Source organism: Oncorhynchus mykiss, chromosome 7 (genome assembly GCF_057628025.1).
Source record: "Oncorhynchus mykiss isolate SJ-2025 chromosome 7, ASM5762802v1, whole genome shotgun sequence".
NCBI lineage: Eukaryota > Metazoa > Chordata > Actinopteri > Salmoniformes > Salmonidae > Oncorhynchus > Oncorhynchus mykiss.
Genome location: NC_143028.1, coordinates 27,898,244 through 27,917,236, shown reverse-complemented (window position 1 = coordinate 27,917,236; position 18,993 = coordinate 27,898,244). Strand labels below are relative to the sequence as shown.

The 18,993-nt window shown below is 41.5% G+C and overlaps 1 protein-coding gene across 4 annotated transcripts in view; it reads right to left on the bottom strand.

Moving 5' to 3' along the window:
* unm_sa1614 (un-named sa1614) overlaps positions 1–18,993 on the bottom strand; it is a 111,139-nt gene that overhangs the window by 55,921 nt on the left and 36,225 nt on the right. For all 4 annotated transcript variants that reach the window (XR_005052569.2, XM_021609084.3, XM_021609086.3 and 1 more), the window contains exons 14-22: positions 18,081–18,244; positions 16,236–16,369; positions 15,726–15,817; positions 14,500–14,686; positions 14,005–14,090; positions 7,811–7,926; positions 1,537–1,604; positions 763–864; positions 207–447 (exon numbers count right to left, since the gene is read on the bottom strand). Coding sequence is in view for 3 of the 4 variants with exons in the window: in XM_021609084.3 (XP_021464759.1) it covers positions 207–447; positions 763–864; positions 1,537–1,604; positions 7,811–7,926; positions 14,005–14,090; positions 14,500–14,686; positions 15,726–15,817; positions 16,236–16,369; positions 18,081–18,244 (1,190 nt within the window). In the remaining variant the exon portion in view is untranslated. The remainder of the gene's footprint in view (positions 1–206; positions 448–762; positions 865–1,536; positions 1,605–7,810; positions 7,927–14,004; positions 14,091–14,499; positions 14,687–15,725; positions 15,818–16,235; positions 16,370–18,080; positions 18,245–18,993) is intronic.

Genomic DNA, 18,993 nt, shown 5'->3' with positions numbered 1-18,993 from the left:
TCACCCTCCCTGGTAAAATGCACACAGGTAGAATCCACTGGGAAAGCAGTCAGAGTTCGTTGAAAGCCATCCCAGCTCTATTAATGCATTTATCTCATCAAAGATACATGCATACATAATGATTAATATGGGATAGATATAATCCGGTTCTAAATCCTAGAAAACTACAGTCTGGGTTGAAGAAGAGAAGACGGCGTGGGACTCACCTTTGACTCTAGAAGGGAGAGACGGGGCAGGCGAGGAGAGTGGAGCATGCAGGGGGCTGTCAAGGCTGCGAGTGTGAGAGCTGGGACTGGCGTACACCTCCCGCTTCTGATTGTGGGCCAGTGCTAGCCTGCGACCCACACTGAAGAGTCCACCTCCTCCTCGGTCCAGGGTGGAGGAGCTGGTGTGGGTCTGGTACAGATTGAAGGGCCGAGAAGAGCGGCCCATCTTTACTGGACCTGTCTAAGTAAGTAACAAACAAACAAAAAACGTACTCTCTCGGTCTCGCTCTCTAAAAACTCAGCAGTCATAACAGACAGTAGAAATAGACTGCTACAAATAATCTTTCTGACTAACTAACGCCTCAGAATCAGGATCGCAGCAGACACCATACAGTTGTGAAGGACTGGGTCGTATTGATTAGGGCATGCAAGTGAAAACATTTTAAAACATTTAATAACGAGAAAAAGTGTCAATTTATCAAATAGTTTCTCCCTGTTTTACTCCGTTTTCTCTCTCCATTTGATACCAAATGAACACGACCATAATATTGCTGACCTTGTCATCCAGGTCATCATCACTCTCATCCAGATCATCCTGACGCAGCTGCCACTCGTATTCCACGTGCATGTTGAACTGGTTACTCTGGGACTGGTTGATCTGGTACACAACACACAACAGGAGAATTGCCACGTGTCAATCATCATATATCATACTATATAGAAACGCAGCCACTGCATACTATATATACAGTGCCTTGCGAAAGTATTCAGCCCCCTTGAACTTTGCGACCTTTTGCCACATTTCAGGCTTCAAACAAAGATATAAAACTGTATTTTTTTGTGAAGAATCAACAACAAGTGGGACACAATCATGAAGTGGAACGACATTTATTGGATATTTCAAACTTTTTTAACAAATCAAAAACTGAAAAATTGGGCGTGCAAAATTATTCAGCCCCTTTACTTTCAGTGTAGCAAACTCTCTCCAGAAGTTCAGTGAGGATCTCTGAATGATCCAATCTTGACCTAAATGACTAATGATGATAAATACAATCCACCTGTGTGTAATCAAGTCTCCGTATAAATGCACCTGCACTGTGATAGTCTCAGAGGTCCGTTAAAAGCACAGAGAGCATCATGAAGAACAAGGAACACACCAGACAGGTCCGAGATACTGTTGTGAAGAAGTTTAAAGCCGGATTTGGATACAAAAAGATTTCCCAAGCTTTAAACATCCCAGTGAATTGAGTGAATTGGTTTAGTTAATTACTTAAGCCCCTACTTCTTGAACAGTGTAGCTGTGAGTCAGCTGTAGTCAGGGTGGACTCACCAGCTCCTCACAGTGCGTGTTTTTTAATCTGCTAGCAATATCCAGCCCAGTCTCGCCCACCTCATTCTCTGAAAGAGAAACAACAAAGAGCACAGCTGGGATCATCATCAAGCATTAATGGCTGGCACAACAACCACTTGTATGCAAAGCCACAATATATGAAGCCTTCATTGCCATGTGACACAACACAACAATGAAATACATTACAACTCATTTTTACCTCAAATTAGTCCTTTTGGAAGTTTTTCTTGGTAAGCCATTCTCATGATTTTTGTCAGTTGTTGTTGAGCACCCCTCCTTTCTTTTGTTTGCTGAAGGCCCACCTGAACGCTTACCTATTTATTGGCATTTTGACAGACTATCTGGCCTGACGCCGCTCACAATTTCTGACTAACCATAAAGGAGGATCTACCACTATTGTTGGAATATACTTTAATTAATGAAGAATGACTTAGTTTGCTGAAATCAGAGTAAATACTAACACTCAGAATCTTCATCCTTTACGGATTAATAAGCACAAAACATCCTCCTACCGCACTCCCTGTTCAATGACTTGGCACAAGTACCTGAACATGCAGAATCCACAAAAAAGCATCAAGCTCCTAGACATACTATTTACTTAGAAACACATAGAGGTGTTTACGGATTCACAAAGCCCTAGCTTTTGGCTTTATGAAGAGTTTTTGTGCAAATGAAAACATGTCTTGAATAAATGCTCTTTGGATTTGATGCTGCTCTTCATTGAGAAACCCAAGGCAGAAAAATAAAGAATCTCCATTGACCTCTCGAAATGAAAATCCAACAAAAAGTGGATATAGAGACTTAACACACTCCAATGAGATATCCATATCAAATCACATTTTATTTGTCATATGCGCCAAATACAACAGGTAGACCTTACCATGAAATGCTTACTTACAAGCCCTTAACCAACAATGCAGTTCAATAAATTGAGTAAATAAAATATTTTCTAAGTAAACTAAAGTAAAATATAAAATAAAAAGTAACACAATAAGATTACATAACAATAACGAGGCTATACACGGGGTCAACGTAAATAGTCCGATGGCAATTGTATTAATTGTTCAGCAGTCTTATGGCTTGGGTGTAGAAGCTGTTAAGGAGCCTTTTGGACAGGGCGATCCGGTACCACTTGCCGTACAGTAGCAGAGAGAACAGTCTATGACTTGGGTGACTGGAGTCTGACAATTTTATGGGCCTTCCTCTGACACCGCCTAGTATATAGGTCCTGGATGGCAGGAAGCTTGGGCACAGTGTTGAATTGGGTCGTATGAACTACCCTCTGTGGCGCCTTATGGTCGGATGCCAAGCAGTTGCCATACCAGGCGGTGATGCTCTTGATGGTGCAGCTTTTCAGTCTCCGCCCTCTTCACGACGGTCTTGGTGTATTTGGACCATGATAGATTGTTGGTGATGTGGACACAAAGGAACTTGAAAATCTTAACATTGATCGGGCTGTAGTGGAGCGGGTTAATGGGGGCATGATGGACTACAGGAAAAGGAGGGTCAAAGACCATCTCCTTTGTCTTGCTCACACTGAGCGAGAGGTTGTTGTCCTGGTGTCTCTGACCTCCTCCCTATAGGCTGTCTTATCGTTGTTGGTGAATAGGACTACCACTTCTTGCATCGTGAGTGTGGAAGATGTGTTGTTGCCTACCCCTACTACCTGGGGGAGGTCCATCAGGAAGTACAGGATCCAGTTGCAAAGGGAAGTGTTTAGTCCCATGGTCCTTAGCTTAGTGATGAGCTTTGTGGGCACTATGGTGTTGAACGCTGAGCTGTAATAAATGAAAAGCATTCTCACATTGGTGACCCGTTTTGCACGCGGGTGACTACTTTAAAGGAGAGCCGTTTGAACGAAAATAATTTTTCATCAAAATGTTTTTTTGAGGCAGAAATGCATTCTGGAACATGTGCCTTAATAACAAACTTGTATGCCATCTGTAAATACGAATAAAATTGTTAAATTACGAGCATAGTTGGTTTAGCCACAGAAAAAGTCAGCAACCTTTCCACTACCCATGATTGGCTGAGATAATGAGTGGGCTGGACATGCCGAAAGATGAGTTTGGATTGGTCTGCCATATAGCACACTTCTGTCTATTTGAGTTGGTCAGTAATCCTGTTTAACGCAGCTTTTTTTAATGTATTGCGTAGTAAAATTTAACAAATAGACTCAACTATGCAAGTATCCATTTCAATAGAATATCACTGCAACAACTGTTTCAGAGCACTCTCGTCTGAGCGTGCCAGACGGCAGAATAACTGATGGATTTATAAAAACACATCACCGGTTGAATATGGCCTGTGTCAGTAAATGTCGGTAAAAAAGCATAATTAAATTGTTACCAGAGGCACAGTTACAGTCACCAACGCTCTAGATAACATGAAAACGGCTCTGCTAGGGCAAGTAAAATGGTCAGAGTTTGGGTGGGGGTTAAAGCTTAAAATTATTCTTAAGGCATTGCACACGATCAGTGTGACTTGACACAACGGGCCAAGCAAGCTGTACATACAAAACGGAAACGACGTCTTATTTAATGATAGTGTTTGCAGTCTGCTGTGAAGCATTCATCCATGTATACTGGTAAGAGTCCAGCTACAGATTCAGATATTATACGTTTCTAATTTTGTCAGAAAGTTGTTTTCATTGCAAGTTAAAGCTTACTGTTAGCTAGCTAGCTAGCGGGTGTAAAATGGATGGCTCGCTAGCTAACATTACATTTATGACCTGTGTGTAGTAATGTTGAGACGCAGGGCCTCAAGCTTCATGATGAGCTTGGAGGGTACTATTGTGTTGAATGCTGAGAAATGAACAGCATTCTTACATAGGTCTTCCTCTTTTCCAGATGGGATAAGGCAGTGTGCAGTGTGATGGCAATTGCATCATCTGTGGACCTATTGGGGCGGTATGCAAACTGAAGTGGGTCTAGGGTGGCAGGTAAGATGGAGGTGATATGATCCTTGACTAGTCTCTCAAAGCACTTCATGATGACAGAAGTGAGTGCTACAGGGCGATAGTCATTTAGTTCAGTTATCTTTGCCTTCTCTGGTACAGTAACACTGGTGGCCATCTTGTACCATGTGGGGACAGCAGATAGGACAGGGAGTGATTGAATATGTCCGTAAACACACCATCCAGCTGGTCTGCGCATGCTCTGAGGAAGCAGCTAGGGATGCCGTCTGGGCCAGCAGCCTTGCAAGGGTTAACACGTTTAAATGTCTTACTCACGTCAGCCACGGAGAAAGAGAGAAGGGAACCGCAGTCCTTGGTAGCGAGCCGTGTCGGTGTCACTGTATTATCCTCAAAGCGGGCAAAGGTGTTTAGTGTGTCTGGGAGCAAGACGTCAGTGTCCGTGACGTGGCTGGTTTTCTTTTTGTAGTCCGCTCTCTTTTCGTTTATAAGGCCATCTTGTGCAAACTTCTTCCATACCTTACTCCATTGTTAAATTACAGATATACGAGTCACCAGTCCCGATCACAGGGATGGCGAACGCTGGAGATCCCTTCGATTCCACTGAAGGTAGATCTGCATTCAGTTTTTTTGCACCTTGTGTGGAAAGATCTCCAAATGCCTTTAGGGCATTTCAGACAGGGCATTTCATAGATAAGGAATTTCAGACAGTGCATTTCAGACACAGCCCAACATTAAAGATCCTTCAAAGTCAACTCTGATTTATCTTGTTTTAACAAATTTCTTCGCCCAAGATATTAGTGACCATTGACCAGTTTGTCAGAGAGCCTTGTGTCCTCACAAAGAGGAACTTTAAAAACTTCAGTGAACATTATCTTTCAGCTATCCCTGAACCAGATTTAGCATTCAGCCTTTTTGCAGATGTTTTCTATGCTATTGTGGATAATTAGGTAGATTGAATGCATGGTACTCTCCGGAATTATCAGAAGTCATTCATAAAAGAGATGATGCTTGGGTCAAAGCCAGGAACACAGGATTAGGTCTGGACTAGCAAGCGTTTAAGGAATTGAGGAATCATTGTGTAAGAAATCAGAAAGGCTAAATCTGATTATGTAACCGCTCTTTCGGATTGTAATGGGAACCCGGCAAAATTCTGGAAAACTGTCAAATCCCTAAAGGGTTCTACTTCCTCCTCTCTGCCACAAGACAAAAAATTGCTATCATTGATGTATTTAATCACCAATTTATTTCAGCGAGCTCTCTCTTTGAAATAACTTCTAAGTCTATTCACAATGATACCGGGCAGGATTTTGATAGGGGAAACTTGCTGAGTGATAAGATACATTTTTTCTAGGCTATTTACAGAATAAAAAAGTCCTGGATGCTTTGCTAGCAATAGACAACAAGAAATCCACATAAATCCAATTGGATCCATGTTTGCTGAAGTGTGCAGCGCCCATTCATTGTGGGCTCAATAACCCAGATTTATCAGCTCGTGCTGCAACTTCATAAGGGCGGGGAGAGTAGTGATCTTAATTCCAGAACCATTTCAAGGCTTCCTTGTCTAGCTAAGATTCCTGAATCCTTGGTAAATGAACAACTTTCCTCTTTTCTATCTGAGAAATGTATTTTGAATGTAGAACAATCATGGTTTAGGTATTAGGCATAGCACTATTACAGCAATCACTTTAGTTGCTAATGATCTTGTCAATGCTTTAGACACTAAAATTAAATGTGCTGCTTTGTTTGTGAACCTGTCAAAATATTTTGATACTGTTTAACATTTTATTAAATAAGTTGTCCTCAATAGGCCTGAGCTCCGACACATGTTCATGGTTTCATGATTATCTTTGTGGCAGAACTCAGGACATCGTGATTGATGAGGTTAAGTCAGAATTTCTTGAAGCACAAAGGTGTTCCGCAGGGTTCGATACTAGAAACGGTTCTTTTCACTATTAATATCAATGTTATTGGTCCATCTGTAAAAATAAATATATCATCTAAATGTGGCTGATACTATTATGTACGCAATTGCCCCATCTGCTGACCTGGCTGTGATAAGACTACAGTCCGATTTTGCAGTTGTGCAGGAAGTCCTTAGTGATTTAAAACTCGTACTTAATACCGGCAAAATACATGTTGTTTTCAAGTTCTAGTAAGATTGTCTCAATTGCCTTCTCTTTACTCATCGGATGGTTAAATAATCGAACAAGTTGCTGCATACAAATACCTTGGTATTTATTGTAAAAAAAAAAAAACATACGACTGAGCTTGTTAATAAACTAAGACAGTTTATTCAAGAGACAGTTTTATTATTCTTCACTGTATTCTTTACCAAAAGGTTGGTGTCTACAGAGTGACACGGAACCCAAATCGGTCATGCGCTATCGTGCATAAATGTATTGTGTCCCCCCACACCAAACGTGATCATGACATACAGGTTAAAATATCAAAACAAACTCTGAACCAATTACACTAATTTGGGGACAGGTCGAAAAACATACATTTATGGCAATTTAGCTAGCTAGCTTGCACTTGCTAGCTAATTTGTCCTATTTAGATAGCTTGCTGTTGCTAGCTAATTTGTCCTAGGATATAAACGTTGAGTTATTTTACCTGAAATGCACAAGGTCCTCTACTCCGACAATTAATCCACACATAAAACGGTCAACCGAATCGCTTCTAGTCATCTCTCCTCCTTCCAGGCCTTTTCTTCTCTGGACTTTATATTGCGATTGGCAACTTTCATAAATTAGGTTCATTACCGCCACCGACCTCGTTCGTCTTTCAGTCACCCACGTGGGTATAACCAATGAGGTGATGGCACGTGGGTACCTGCTTCTATAATCCAAGGAGGAGATTGGAGAGGCGGGACTTGCAGCGCGAAATGCGAGACAAATAGAACTGACTTCTATTTTAGCTCTTGGCAACGCAGACGCTCGTGGGCGCACAATAATTGAATAATAGATGTATTTATGTATTTTGCAATGCTCTCGCACGCTCTCGCAGTGTATTTTGTATTTTGATGTGTATTGTGTTAGACAGGGCTCATCTAAAAGAGCCTTTAAAATGTTAAATAAAAACCTTTAGGCTTTTTAAAAAGAAGATCAATTAAGAGAAGATTAATTCACAGTAAAAAAAAAAAAAGGTAAAAAAAACACTTCGTCCCATTGACAGCAATGCATGACATTGACTACAGTCACAGGGAATTATGCCTCACACAGAACAGCATGGATGGAACATGGATAGACATTGAACAGAGAAGGCATTTCTGATCTCAGGAGCAGACCACTAGGGTGCAGGCCTGGTCTTTAGCAAGGGACTACTCATAACACTCACTGTTATGTATGTTGGCCTTGGCTCGGAGAAGCAGTTTAAGACACTCTGTTCTGTTGTGCAGACAACAGTAATGCAACGCACTGTTTCCCCTGGCAGTCTGGACATCCAGATTGTTGCTGTAACAAAATCAAAACACAACACGGTTATACTCATACAATACACTGGGATATAAACCTTTGACATGTTAGACTGACTAAGAATAACACAGGAGCCACTGTCTGACAAATCCATGATGAATAACAACTATCTACTCGGCATGTTTGGCTAACATCCTTGACATGGTCCCATAACTTAGAAGACATGCAGTAAATCTAATCTAGTGTCCTGTGTGAACTTAAGTTTTTCTCTCTCGCTCGCCCTGAGCCAATGCCTACCTGGCTACCTGACCTGATGACTCTTGTTCTGCCTGCGGCTAGGGAACCCTGACCTGTTCACCGGATGTGATACCTGGTCCCAAACCTGCTGTTTTTGACCCATTCACTCCCTCTCCCTCCCCCTCACCTGTTGTCTTGACCTCTAAATGCTCAGCTATGCTCAGACCTCTAAATGCCAACTGACATTTACTCCTTGCAACCAATATAATGTTATATACTGTATATGGGGATACAACCAACCCATCTCTGCAGATTTAGCTGTGAAGAGACAATCATTAGATCACTTGTTTTGGTACTGCCCATATGTTGCTCTACTCATCTCATAGGTATATACTGTATTTTATACCATCTTTTGCATTTATCCTATGCTGCTCGGTCATTGCTCATCCATATATTTATGAGTGTATATATTCTTATTCCATTCCTTTACTTAGATTTGTATGTATTAGGTAGTTGTTGTGGAATTGTTAGATTACATGTTAGATATTGCTGCACTGTTGGAACTAGAAGCACAAGCATTTAGCTACACCCGCAATAACGTCTGCTAACCATGTATGTGACCAACGCATTCTTATTTGATTTGAGATGCTGGGAGCTGACGTTGGTCGTAGTTCACATGGGGTCAAACGACATCAGAAGGGCTAGCTCGGAACATCTGAAAATGTATTTTAAAGAACTGACTTGAGCAATTAAAGACTCCAAAAAACAGCCAGTCATTTCAAGTCCAGTACCATCGTTGGGCCGAGGGTGTGAAAGATTCAGCAGGCTACTGGCATTACACATTTGGCTAACTGTACTGTAGCTCTGATGGAATCACTTTTATGATGGAAACAGAAGGTACTCTACAGCAGGAACTCTACCAGAGGTACACGCACAAGTTGTTCTGCTTCCACAAGCATATCCAAAGCTGGCATCAGTAATTCTACATTTGTTGTTAGCCCAGCTAGCATGGACACTGACAGTTGTGAATCTGATGCAGCCGAAGCGCTACTGCCCCCTTACACCGGAAAGCACCGAACAACAGACAGGGACATTGGAACATCGAAGAGGCGCTAAAATGATGAGAAATACATTGATTTGGGGTTCACTTATATTGGGAGTAGTGCCTTTCCTCAGCCACAGTTATATGTGCAAAAGTACTCTCACAACTCGATTAAACCTTCACTCTTGCGCAGACATTTAGAAACAAAACATGCCAATTTGAAAAATAAGCCACAGGAGTTTTTTCAGCAAAAATTAAGACGACTTTCAAGTAGCAAGACATGTATAAAAGCAGAGCTCTACTCTGTCTGCATTAACAAGGACAGCACACAGGTCTTTCCATCATTGTATGATTTTGTGTCTGAAAATGAACTCAAACTTACGGACAATGTCAAATGTGATATAGCGAAGCACCCGAGTGAGTTGGGTGTGCAATTACGCAGGTACTTTCCAGAAAATGGATGACAAACAACTGGATTCGTTATCCCTTTCATGCCCTGCCTCTAGTCCACCTACCGATATCTGAACAAGAGAGCCTCATCGAAAATGCAACAAGCGGTTCTGTGAATTGAATTTAAATCCGAAGCCACTGACAGATTTCTGGATTGGGCTACGCTCAGAGTATCCTGCCTTGGCAAATCGCGCTGTTAAGACACTGATGCCCTTTGCAACCACGTACCTATGTGAAAGTGGATTCTCGGCCCTCACAAGCATGAAAACTAAATACAGGCACAGGCTGTGTGTGGAAAATAATTTACGACTGAGACTCTCGCCAATACAACCCAACATTGCAGAGTAATGAGCATCCTTTCAAGCACATCCTTCTCATTAACCTGTGGTGAGATATTCACAATTTTCGATGAACAAATAAGGTTTTATATGTAAGATGGTTAAATAAAAGAGCAAAATTATTGATATTATTATTATTATTATTATATTATTTGTGCCCTGGTCCTATAAGAGCTCTGTCACTTCCCACAAGCCGGGTTGTGACAAAAACTCACACTCATTCTTATGTTAAATAAATGTATCATATTGTGTGTGTGGGGCAGGCTTACAATGATGGCAAAACACAACATTTATGTGTGCGCTGACCCTGGTGGTAGAGGGGGTATGCAGCTGGAGGTTGAATGTTTGAAGGGGTACGGGACTATAAAAAGTTTGGGAACCACTGCTCTACAGGAATGATGGAGTCCATCCTAATCATCTTGGCTCCTGGACTCTGTCCACGCATTTCAAGGCACCGTTGAAACAATGACTTATCAATGACCAGCTCAGTTAATCCCTACCATTGTGACAATGAGTCGTCATAATGCTGCATCAAATGTAAATTATCCTAGGGGCTTTGCCAGACGTAATGCAAGTAACTTAATTTATGTCCCTCTAATTGCCCTGAAAACCTATGTTAATCCTACAGCTACTGCATGCAGTAATCATGAGCGTATGAACCAGAGATATACAGGTTTCACTGAGGCGGTGTGCCCTAGTAGGAAGACCACTGTGTGCAGCTCACCCTGCACTATCAGCTCCAATATAAGTAACATGAGCAAGTCTACTTCTGATAAGCTTCCCAGTAAAGCCTTAAAAACAATCAAGCAACCCAGAAAAGTGCAACAGAAATAGCTCATATTAACATATGCAGCCTGATAAACAAGGTCCATGAAGTCAATAACTTACTTGTAACAGATGACATTCATATTCTGACTATTTCTGAAACTGACTTAGATAATACCTTTGATGATACAGTGGTAGCAATACATGGTTATAACATCTACCGAAAAGACGGAAATGCCAATGGGGGCGATGTTGCGGTCTATATTCACAACCACATTCCTGTAAAGCATGTGAAATATTGTTGAAGTAATATGACTACAGGTTCATCTGCCTCACCTTAAGCTCATTATTGTGGGAAGCTGCTATAGACCACCAAGTGCTAACAGTCAGTATATGAATAATGTGTGTGAAATGCATGTGTAATCAGCGGAGAATAATATTTTCTGGGTGATTTAAATATTGACTGGCTCTCATCAAGCTGTCCACTCAAGAAAAAACTTCAAACAATAACCAGCGGCTGCAACATGGTTCAGGTTGTCAGTCAACCTACCAGGGTAGTTACAAACAGCACAGGAATGAAATCATTAACATGTATTGATAACATCTTTACTAATGCTGCAGAAATCTCCTTTAAAGCAGCATCCAAATCCATAGGATAGTGATCACAATATAGTAGCCATATCTAGGAAAACCAAAGTTCCAAAGACTGGGTCTAATATACAGTGCCTTGCGAAAGTATTCGGCCCCCTTGAACTTTGCGACCTTTTGCCACATTTCATGCTTCAAACATAAAGATATAAAACTGTATTTTTTTGTGAAGAATCAACAACAAGTGGGACACAATCATGAAGTGAAACGACATTTATTGGATATTTCAAACTTTTTTAACAAATCAAAAACTGAAAAATTGGGCGTGCAAAAATATTCAGCCCCCTTAAATTAATACTTTGTAGCGCCACCTTTTGCTGCGATTACAGCTGTAAGTCGCTTGGGGTATGTCTCTATCAGTTTTGCACATCGAGAGACTGACATTTTTTCCCATTCCTCCTTGCAAAACAGCTTGAGCTCAGTGAGGTTGGATGGAGAGCATTTGTGAACAGCAGTTTTCAGTTCTTTCCACAGATTCTCGATTGGATTCAGGTCTGGACTTTGACTTGGCTATTCTAACACCTGGATATGTTTATTTTTGAACCATTCCATTGTAGATTTTGCTTTATGTTTTGGATCATTGTCTTGTTGGAAGACAAATCTCCGTCCCAGTCTCAGGTCTTTTGCAGACTCCATCAGGTTTTCTTCCAGAATGGTCCTGTATTTGGCTCCATCCATCTTCCCATCAATTTTAACCATCTTCTCTGTCCCTGCTGAAGAAAAGCAGGCCCAAACCATGATGCTGCCACCACCATGTTTGACAGTGGGGATGGTGTGTTCAGCTGTGTTGCTTTTACGCCAAACATTACGTTTTGCACAGTTGCCAAAAAGTTCAATTTTGGTTTCATCTGACCAGAGCACCTTCTTCAACATGTTTGGTGTGTCTCCCAGGTGGCTTGTGGCAAACTTTAAACGACACCTTTTATGGATATCTTTAAGAAATGGCTTTCTTCTTGCCACTCTTCCATAAAGGCCAGATTTGTGCAATATACAACTGATTGTTGTCCTATGGACAGAGTCTCCCACCTCAGCTGTAGATATCTGCAGTTCATCCAGAGTGATCATGGGCCTCTTGGCTGCATCTCTGATCAGTCTTCTCCTTATATGAGCTGAAAGTTTAGAGGGACGGCCAGGTCTTGGTAGATTTGCAGTGGTCTGATACTCCTTCCATTTCAATATTATCGCTAGCACAGTGCTCCTTGGGATGTTTAAAGCTTGGGAAATATTTTTGTATCCAAATCCGGCTTTAAACTTCTTCACAACAGTACCTCGGACCTGCCTGCGCTTTTAACGGACCTCTGAGACTATCACAGTGCAGGTGCATTTATACGGAGACTTGATTACACACAGGTGGATTGTATTTATCATCATTAGTCATTTAGGTCAACATTGGATCATTCAGAGATCCTCACTGAACTTCTGGAGAGAGTTTGCTGCACTGAAAGTAAAGGGGCTGAATAATTTTGCACGCCCAATTTTTCAGTCTTTGATTTGTTAAAAAAGTTTGAAATATCCAATAAATGTCGTTCCACTTCATGATTGTGTCCCACTTGTTGTTGATTCTTCACAAAAAAATTTAAAGGGGGCCGAATACTTTCGCAAGGCACTGTAGTGTATAAGAGGACATACAATAAGTTTTATAGCGATTCACATGTTGATGATGTAAAGAATATTTGCTGGTCTGTGGTGTGTAATGAAGAGCAACCAGACACTGCACTTGACACTTATGAAATTGATTATTCCACTTGGCAACAAACACTGACACTACACATCCAAGTATATCTGACAAAATTATACTTTTGAATTCCGTAAAATCCGTGTGGAATAGGTAAAAAAATGATTGTTGTCTATCAACAATGACCAGCCACCGGGGTCTGACAATCTGGATGGAAAATTACTGAGGATAATAGCAGACAATATTGCCACATTTTTAATGTAAGCCTACTAGAAAGTGTACGCCCTCAGGCCTGGAGGAAAGCTAAAGTCATTTGGCTATCCAAGAATAGTAAAGCCACATTTACTGGCTCAAATAGCCAACCAATTAGCCTGTTACCAACCCTTAGTAAACTTCTGAAAAAAATTGTATTTGACCAGATACACTGCTATTACACAGTAAACAAATTGACAACAGACTTTCAGCACACTTATAGGGAAGGACAATCAAATGCCCAGCGTTATCCAATGAGTTTGCAGGGCGGGCCCAACAGTTCAGTGGAAACAGCAGAGTGTGAGTGAGTGAGTGAGTGAGTGAGTGAGTGAGTGAGTGAGAAAGAGAAAGAGAAAGAGAGAGAGAGAGAAAGAGAGAGAGGTGACGTGGTGCACATATGTGACGCAATTTTCGGGGGCCACCTTTGGCTCGTGGGTGCTACTTTCAGAACTACTGTTTACAAAGTATACAAAATGACCAGAGAATCTCTTTAAAGCAACAACAAACATCATGCAAGAGTTCAGACCACAGTTAACAGTTCAGAATTAACAAAGGGCAAGGGCCACATTTGATGAGATTGTCCCTTTGAGCTATAGGAATATAGGGACATTACTAACGGCATTCTTCAGTTTCTTTTTTCATGCATTACAGCTTTCTTGACTGTCCCTTGAAATAAAAAATCTCTATTAATGCTGCATAAAATTATTTACCAGTTGTGAACAAGAAAGTCCACAATGTGAAGCGAGGTCCTATCAGCCAGCAGGACAGCCAGGTGGAGTGCAGTTTCCCCTTTCTCCTACAAACATGGGAGGGTTGAGTTATGGTTATGTTAAGAGTCTGGCGCCCTGTCCAGAACCAATCCCTATCCCCTACCCCCTCGACACAGAGGGAAGAATAGGCGTAAGCAATATGGCTAACATTCCACCTAGCCTATCAGAGGACAGGGTGTAGCTATCACCATATATGTAAACCTATCAAATACTTTCAGAACTCCACAGGTGTCTAGGGGTTAGGGGTTGTTTCTGGACAGGGCCTGGGTCTACATGCACAGGGGTATGGAGTAAGGTTTTGTCTAGGGTGATGGTTAGTCATTGTGTAAGTATACTTACAGTATGTACCTACACAGGGCTGGCTAAAGGTTGGATGAGGCCAGTGTTAGGTACTAAGTTTATGAGGTTAGAGTTTGGATTAGTCATTGGGTGTACCTGCACCGGGTTGGCCAGAGGTTGGCTGAGGTCCAGTCTCACGGCATAGAGCTGGAGCAGACTGAAGATGTCTCGGCTGCACACCGCCTCCTGTAAATTCCTTCTCAAAGTGGAAAAGGAGCTGCTGCTGTGCTGGGCAAACTGACACTCCATGTACTTACACAGGATGAAGTCCTTACGCACCATCCTAATGATACAGAGAGGACGCACTCATTACACGATACAGATGGGTATTGCAATTGGGAAATCAGAGCCATATGAAGAGTAAAAAACAGCCTTTTATACATTTCAATGAGAAGTAAATTGGAGGCTACTATGATCAACATCTAAGGCAAACAGTAAATCTGTTTTTATATTTTATTTAACTAGGCAAGTCAGTTAAGAACAAATTCTTATTTACAATGACGGCCTACCCCGGCCAAACCCTAACCCCGACGCCGCTGGGCCAATTGTGCGCCGCCCTATGGGATTGCTAATCACGGCCGGTTGTGATACAGCCTGGAATCGAACCAGGATCTCTAGTGATGCCTCTGGCACTGAGATGCAGTGCCTTAGACCGCTGTGCCACTCGGGAGCCCCTGTTGAAACTACAATTTCTTAAAAGCACTAAAATAATGACATTTTCAGTTCATGGGTACATTCACTAATGCAAACATGAACATCAGTGTGTGAGTCATAATTTTGCCAATAATGTTAAGACTAGCAGGTTCAGGGGTGGGGGGGGGGGGGGGGGGGGGTGGATTGTGCTTAATGCAAATGGATTGTGCTTATGGCGCATGTCTACATGTAACAAGGTTGTAGTTATGCTTTTCTTACACACAGTAACCACTAGACAGGACCTTACTAATAAGGGGTTCACAGACATGTCAAGCATTTTTGTGTTATCACAACACACTGTTCCATCTTAATTATTTTCTCATAGTTTGAAATAGTAAATATCAAAATATAATTAGAATATATTTTCGGCAGTGAGCTTTTCAACACAGCACACTATTAAATCTCAATGCATGCGCCAAAACGTAATGTATTTATACAAATTGAATGTATAACATTTTCCACGAGTTATCTTTTAAAGGAGTTCGGAGGAATAAGATTAGGCTTAACTTTGATATAGCCATCTCTAAATTCCTATAGCAAGCTGAGCAGTTCTAGGGAATCATACAGCTGTAGGTGATTGGCTACAGTTTGAGGACTGGGGAGTAATTCCAGCACTGCTCATCACTCACATGTCACTTTCTGCCGTGGGTTTCAGTGAGGGACTCAGGACATTGGCTTCCACTATCTCATTGAAGCCTGAATTGCCCATATTCTTTGCCAGCTTAAAAAGAGAAGGGGGGGAAAAAATTATGAAAAACCATTCATAATAGAGTTGAGAGGAGCTTGACCAACTCCTAAAACTGATTTCACATCAAACAATGAAGCATATAGGACACTGACCCAGTTGGTGACAGTCACTGAGTTGTTGTTGAATAGATTTTAAAAAATCACTAACTTATTTATCCTCAAATCATGCAACTAATGCCATGTCTGCTGCATATTTAATTGAGTTTAAATCCCTATTGTTACATTCTACCTCATCACAAATTGAGGAGAGTAATGAACACCGTTGGGGAACTATTCTAACCGTTTATTCTGAGAGTATTTTTCATATTCACCATTTACCTATTCTTACCCTCCATGTGGTATTCTTAACATTCATAGTTGTTTTGTCCAACTAAAGATTCAGAGGCACTCACCATTAGCTCGGAGGTACCCAGCTTGTCCAGGGAAAGAGACTTGATCCGGGAGTAGTGCACGCCCATCTCTCTGTGTATCCCAGAGCACTCGATACATGTCAGGATGCCCAGGTTTGTGGAGATCCAGGTTGGGTCTAAAGAGAGACATAGTGGACATAGTTTACAGTATGCCGACAGTATAAAGTTTGTCATTTGCAAAACTATGCCTTGTGGAAGACAGTTGCATGCAAGCACTTGTGAGAAACCATTTTTAGTGTTTCTAAAAGGTTTATTTTTCTGGTCATGGTGCAAAGGCCCATGAAGCAACATTTAGAAAGACCAACATTTTCAATCCAAACAGTCAGTTCTTAAGCAGGGTCAACAGAGCTAGGTGCACATTGCACCATGCACATTTACCAACCTTAGTAAACTTGTGTTTGACCAGATACAATGCTATTTTACAGTACAAAAATTGACAAAAGAATTCCAGCATGCTGGAACAGGACGAGCCAGTGTGTGTTGCGTGAGGACACTCAACAAGCACAGCAGTTAAACAAATGACTGATGATTGGCTGAGAGAAATTGATGATAGAATGATTGTGGGTGATGTCTTGTTAGACTTCAGTGCAGATTTTGACATTATTGATCATAGCCTGCTGTTGGAAAAACTTGTGTTATGGATTTACACCCCCTGCTATAATGTGGATGAAGAGTTACTTGTCTAACAGAACACAGAGGGTGTTCTTTAATGGAAGCCTATCAAATATAATCAAGTTAGAATCAGGAAATCCCCAGGGTAACTGTTTAGGCCCATTGCTTTTTTCAATTATTACTAACATGCCACTAACTTTGAGCAAAGCCAGAGTTTCTATGTATGAGGATGACTAAACACTATACACGTCAGCTACTACAGGGACTGAAATGACCAACACTCAACAAAGAGCTGCAGTTAGTTTCAGAGTGGGTGGCAAGGAATAAGTTAGCCCTAAATATTTCTAAAACTAAAAGCATTGTTTTTAGAACAAAACACTCACTAAAACCTAAACCTCAACTAAATCTTGTAATAAATAATGTGGAAATTGAGCAAGTTGAGATGACTAAACTGCTATGGTCAAAACATATTGATGCAGTAGTACCTAAGATGGGGAGAAGTCTGTCTATAATAATAAAGCAATGCTCTGCCTTATAAACAACACTATCAACAAGGCAGGTCCTACAGGCCCAAGTTTTGTTGCACCATGACTACTGTTCAGTCGTGTAGTTAGGTGCCACAAAAAAAGGACTTAGGAAAATTGCAATTGGCTCAGAAAAGGGCAGCACGGCTGGCCCTTGGATGTCGACCGAGAGGTAATATTAATAATATGCATGTCAATCTCTCTTGGCTGAAAGTGGAAAGTGAAAGTCTGATTAAAAAAAAACACCTTATGGAACAGTGGGGACTGTGAAGCAACACAAACATTAGCACAGACACATGAATACACACACACGATAACATACGCACTATACATACACATGGATTTAGTACTGTAGATATGTGGTAGTGGTGGAGTAGGGGCCTGAGGGCACACAGTGTGTTGTGAAATGTTTTAAAATTGTATAAACTGCCTTAATTTTGCTGCTTTGGCAGCAGCTAATGGGGATCCATAACAAATAGAAATACACTGCGCCCTAACTGCAGGGAACCAAATTCCTCTGACAAATCTAATCTTCCTCTGACAGCACACCAGCGCTGGGGTCAATTGCAATTCAATTCAGGAAGTAAACTTCTGTTTGAGAAACTGTAATTTCAGTTTACTTTCCCAATTGACTGATTTGAAATAGAATTGACCCCTAACCGGCTGCAGCACACTGTAGGCATGGTCTGACCTGGCGCCCCACAGTCACAGCACATGTTGTTGCCCGGCATGCGGCGGATATCCTCGGTAATGGCTCTGGTCAGGTCCTCAACACTGTTGTCTCCACTGGACTTCCGCTCATCCAGAGCCACGTTAAGGGCTTTCTGCTTACTGTTGGTCAGCACTGAGATCCACCTGCATGATAAAAAGAAGAGGGAAAGTAAAAGGTCTATTCCATAGTCTCAGTCGTTATTAGATAGAATGTCATGGCCCGCCTGCCTGTGAGGAAAACAACCTGTGGTTACCTAGGCCCACAGCAAAAAAACTTTTCTAAACACAATTGTCTTGTCATCTGCTTGTTTTGGTCCATTACAAAACTACAATCAAGAAAAGTACATGTCTAAAGATTACTTTTCAACAGTGCCTGCTCCAGAGCATTCTCACTACTTCAAAAAACGTAATATTGTTGTGCTTCCCTCATGCACCTTTTCATGATGGTGCTAGCAGCCACGTGAGTGAGTGAGTGCTAGCTAGCTAGCTACCAACTGGAACATTAAGATAGCCAGACCAACAACACAAACAAACGGACTACACAGCTACAAGTAGTGAGTGGAGTAACAAAAAGACTACACTAAACAAGTTAAATGTCTTACCGGAGATTAAATGTTTTCAGCACAGATACAGTAGCAACGTGTAGCCTTAACAGTAAAAAAATGCTGCTTTCAATAAAACTCAAATGCTGTTTCATGGCTGGAAAAGGTGAACACAATAGAGCAGGGATGGGCAAACAGCATGCCGCTGCACCCCTTTTGAAGGCCCTCAGGTCAATCCCCCCCCAAAAAAAAGAGTCTCAACTTGAGCAGACCAGCAAGCAACTGGGCCTCCTGAGTGGCGCAGTGGTCTAAGGCACTGCATCCCAGTGCTAGCTGTGCCACTAGAGATTC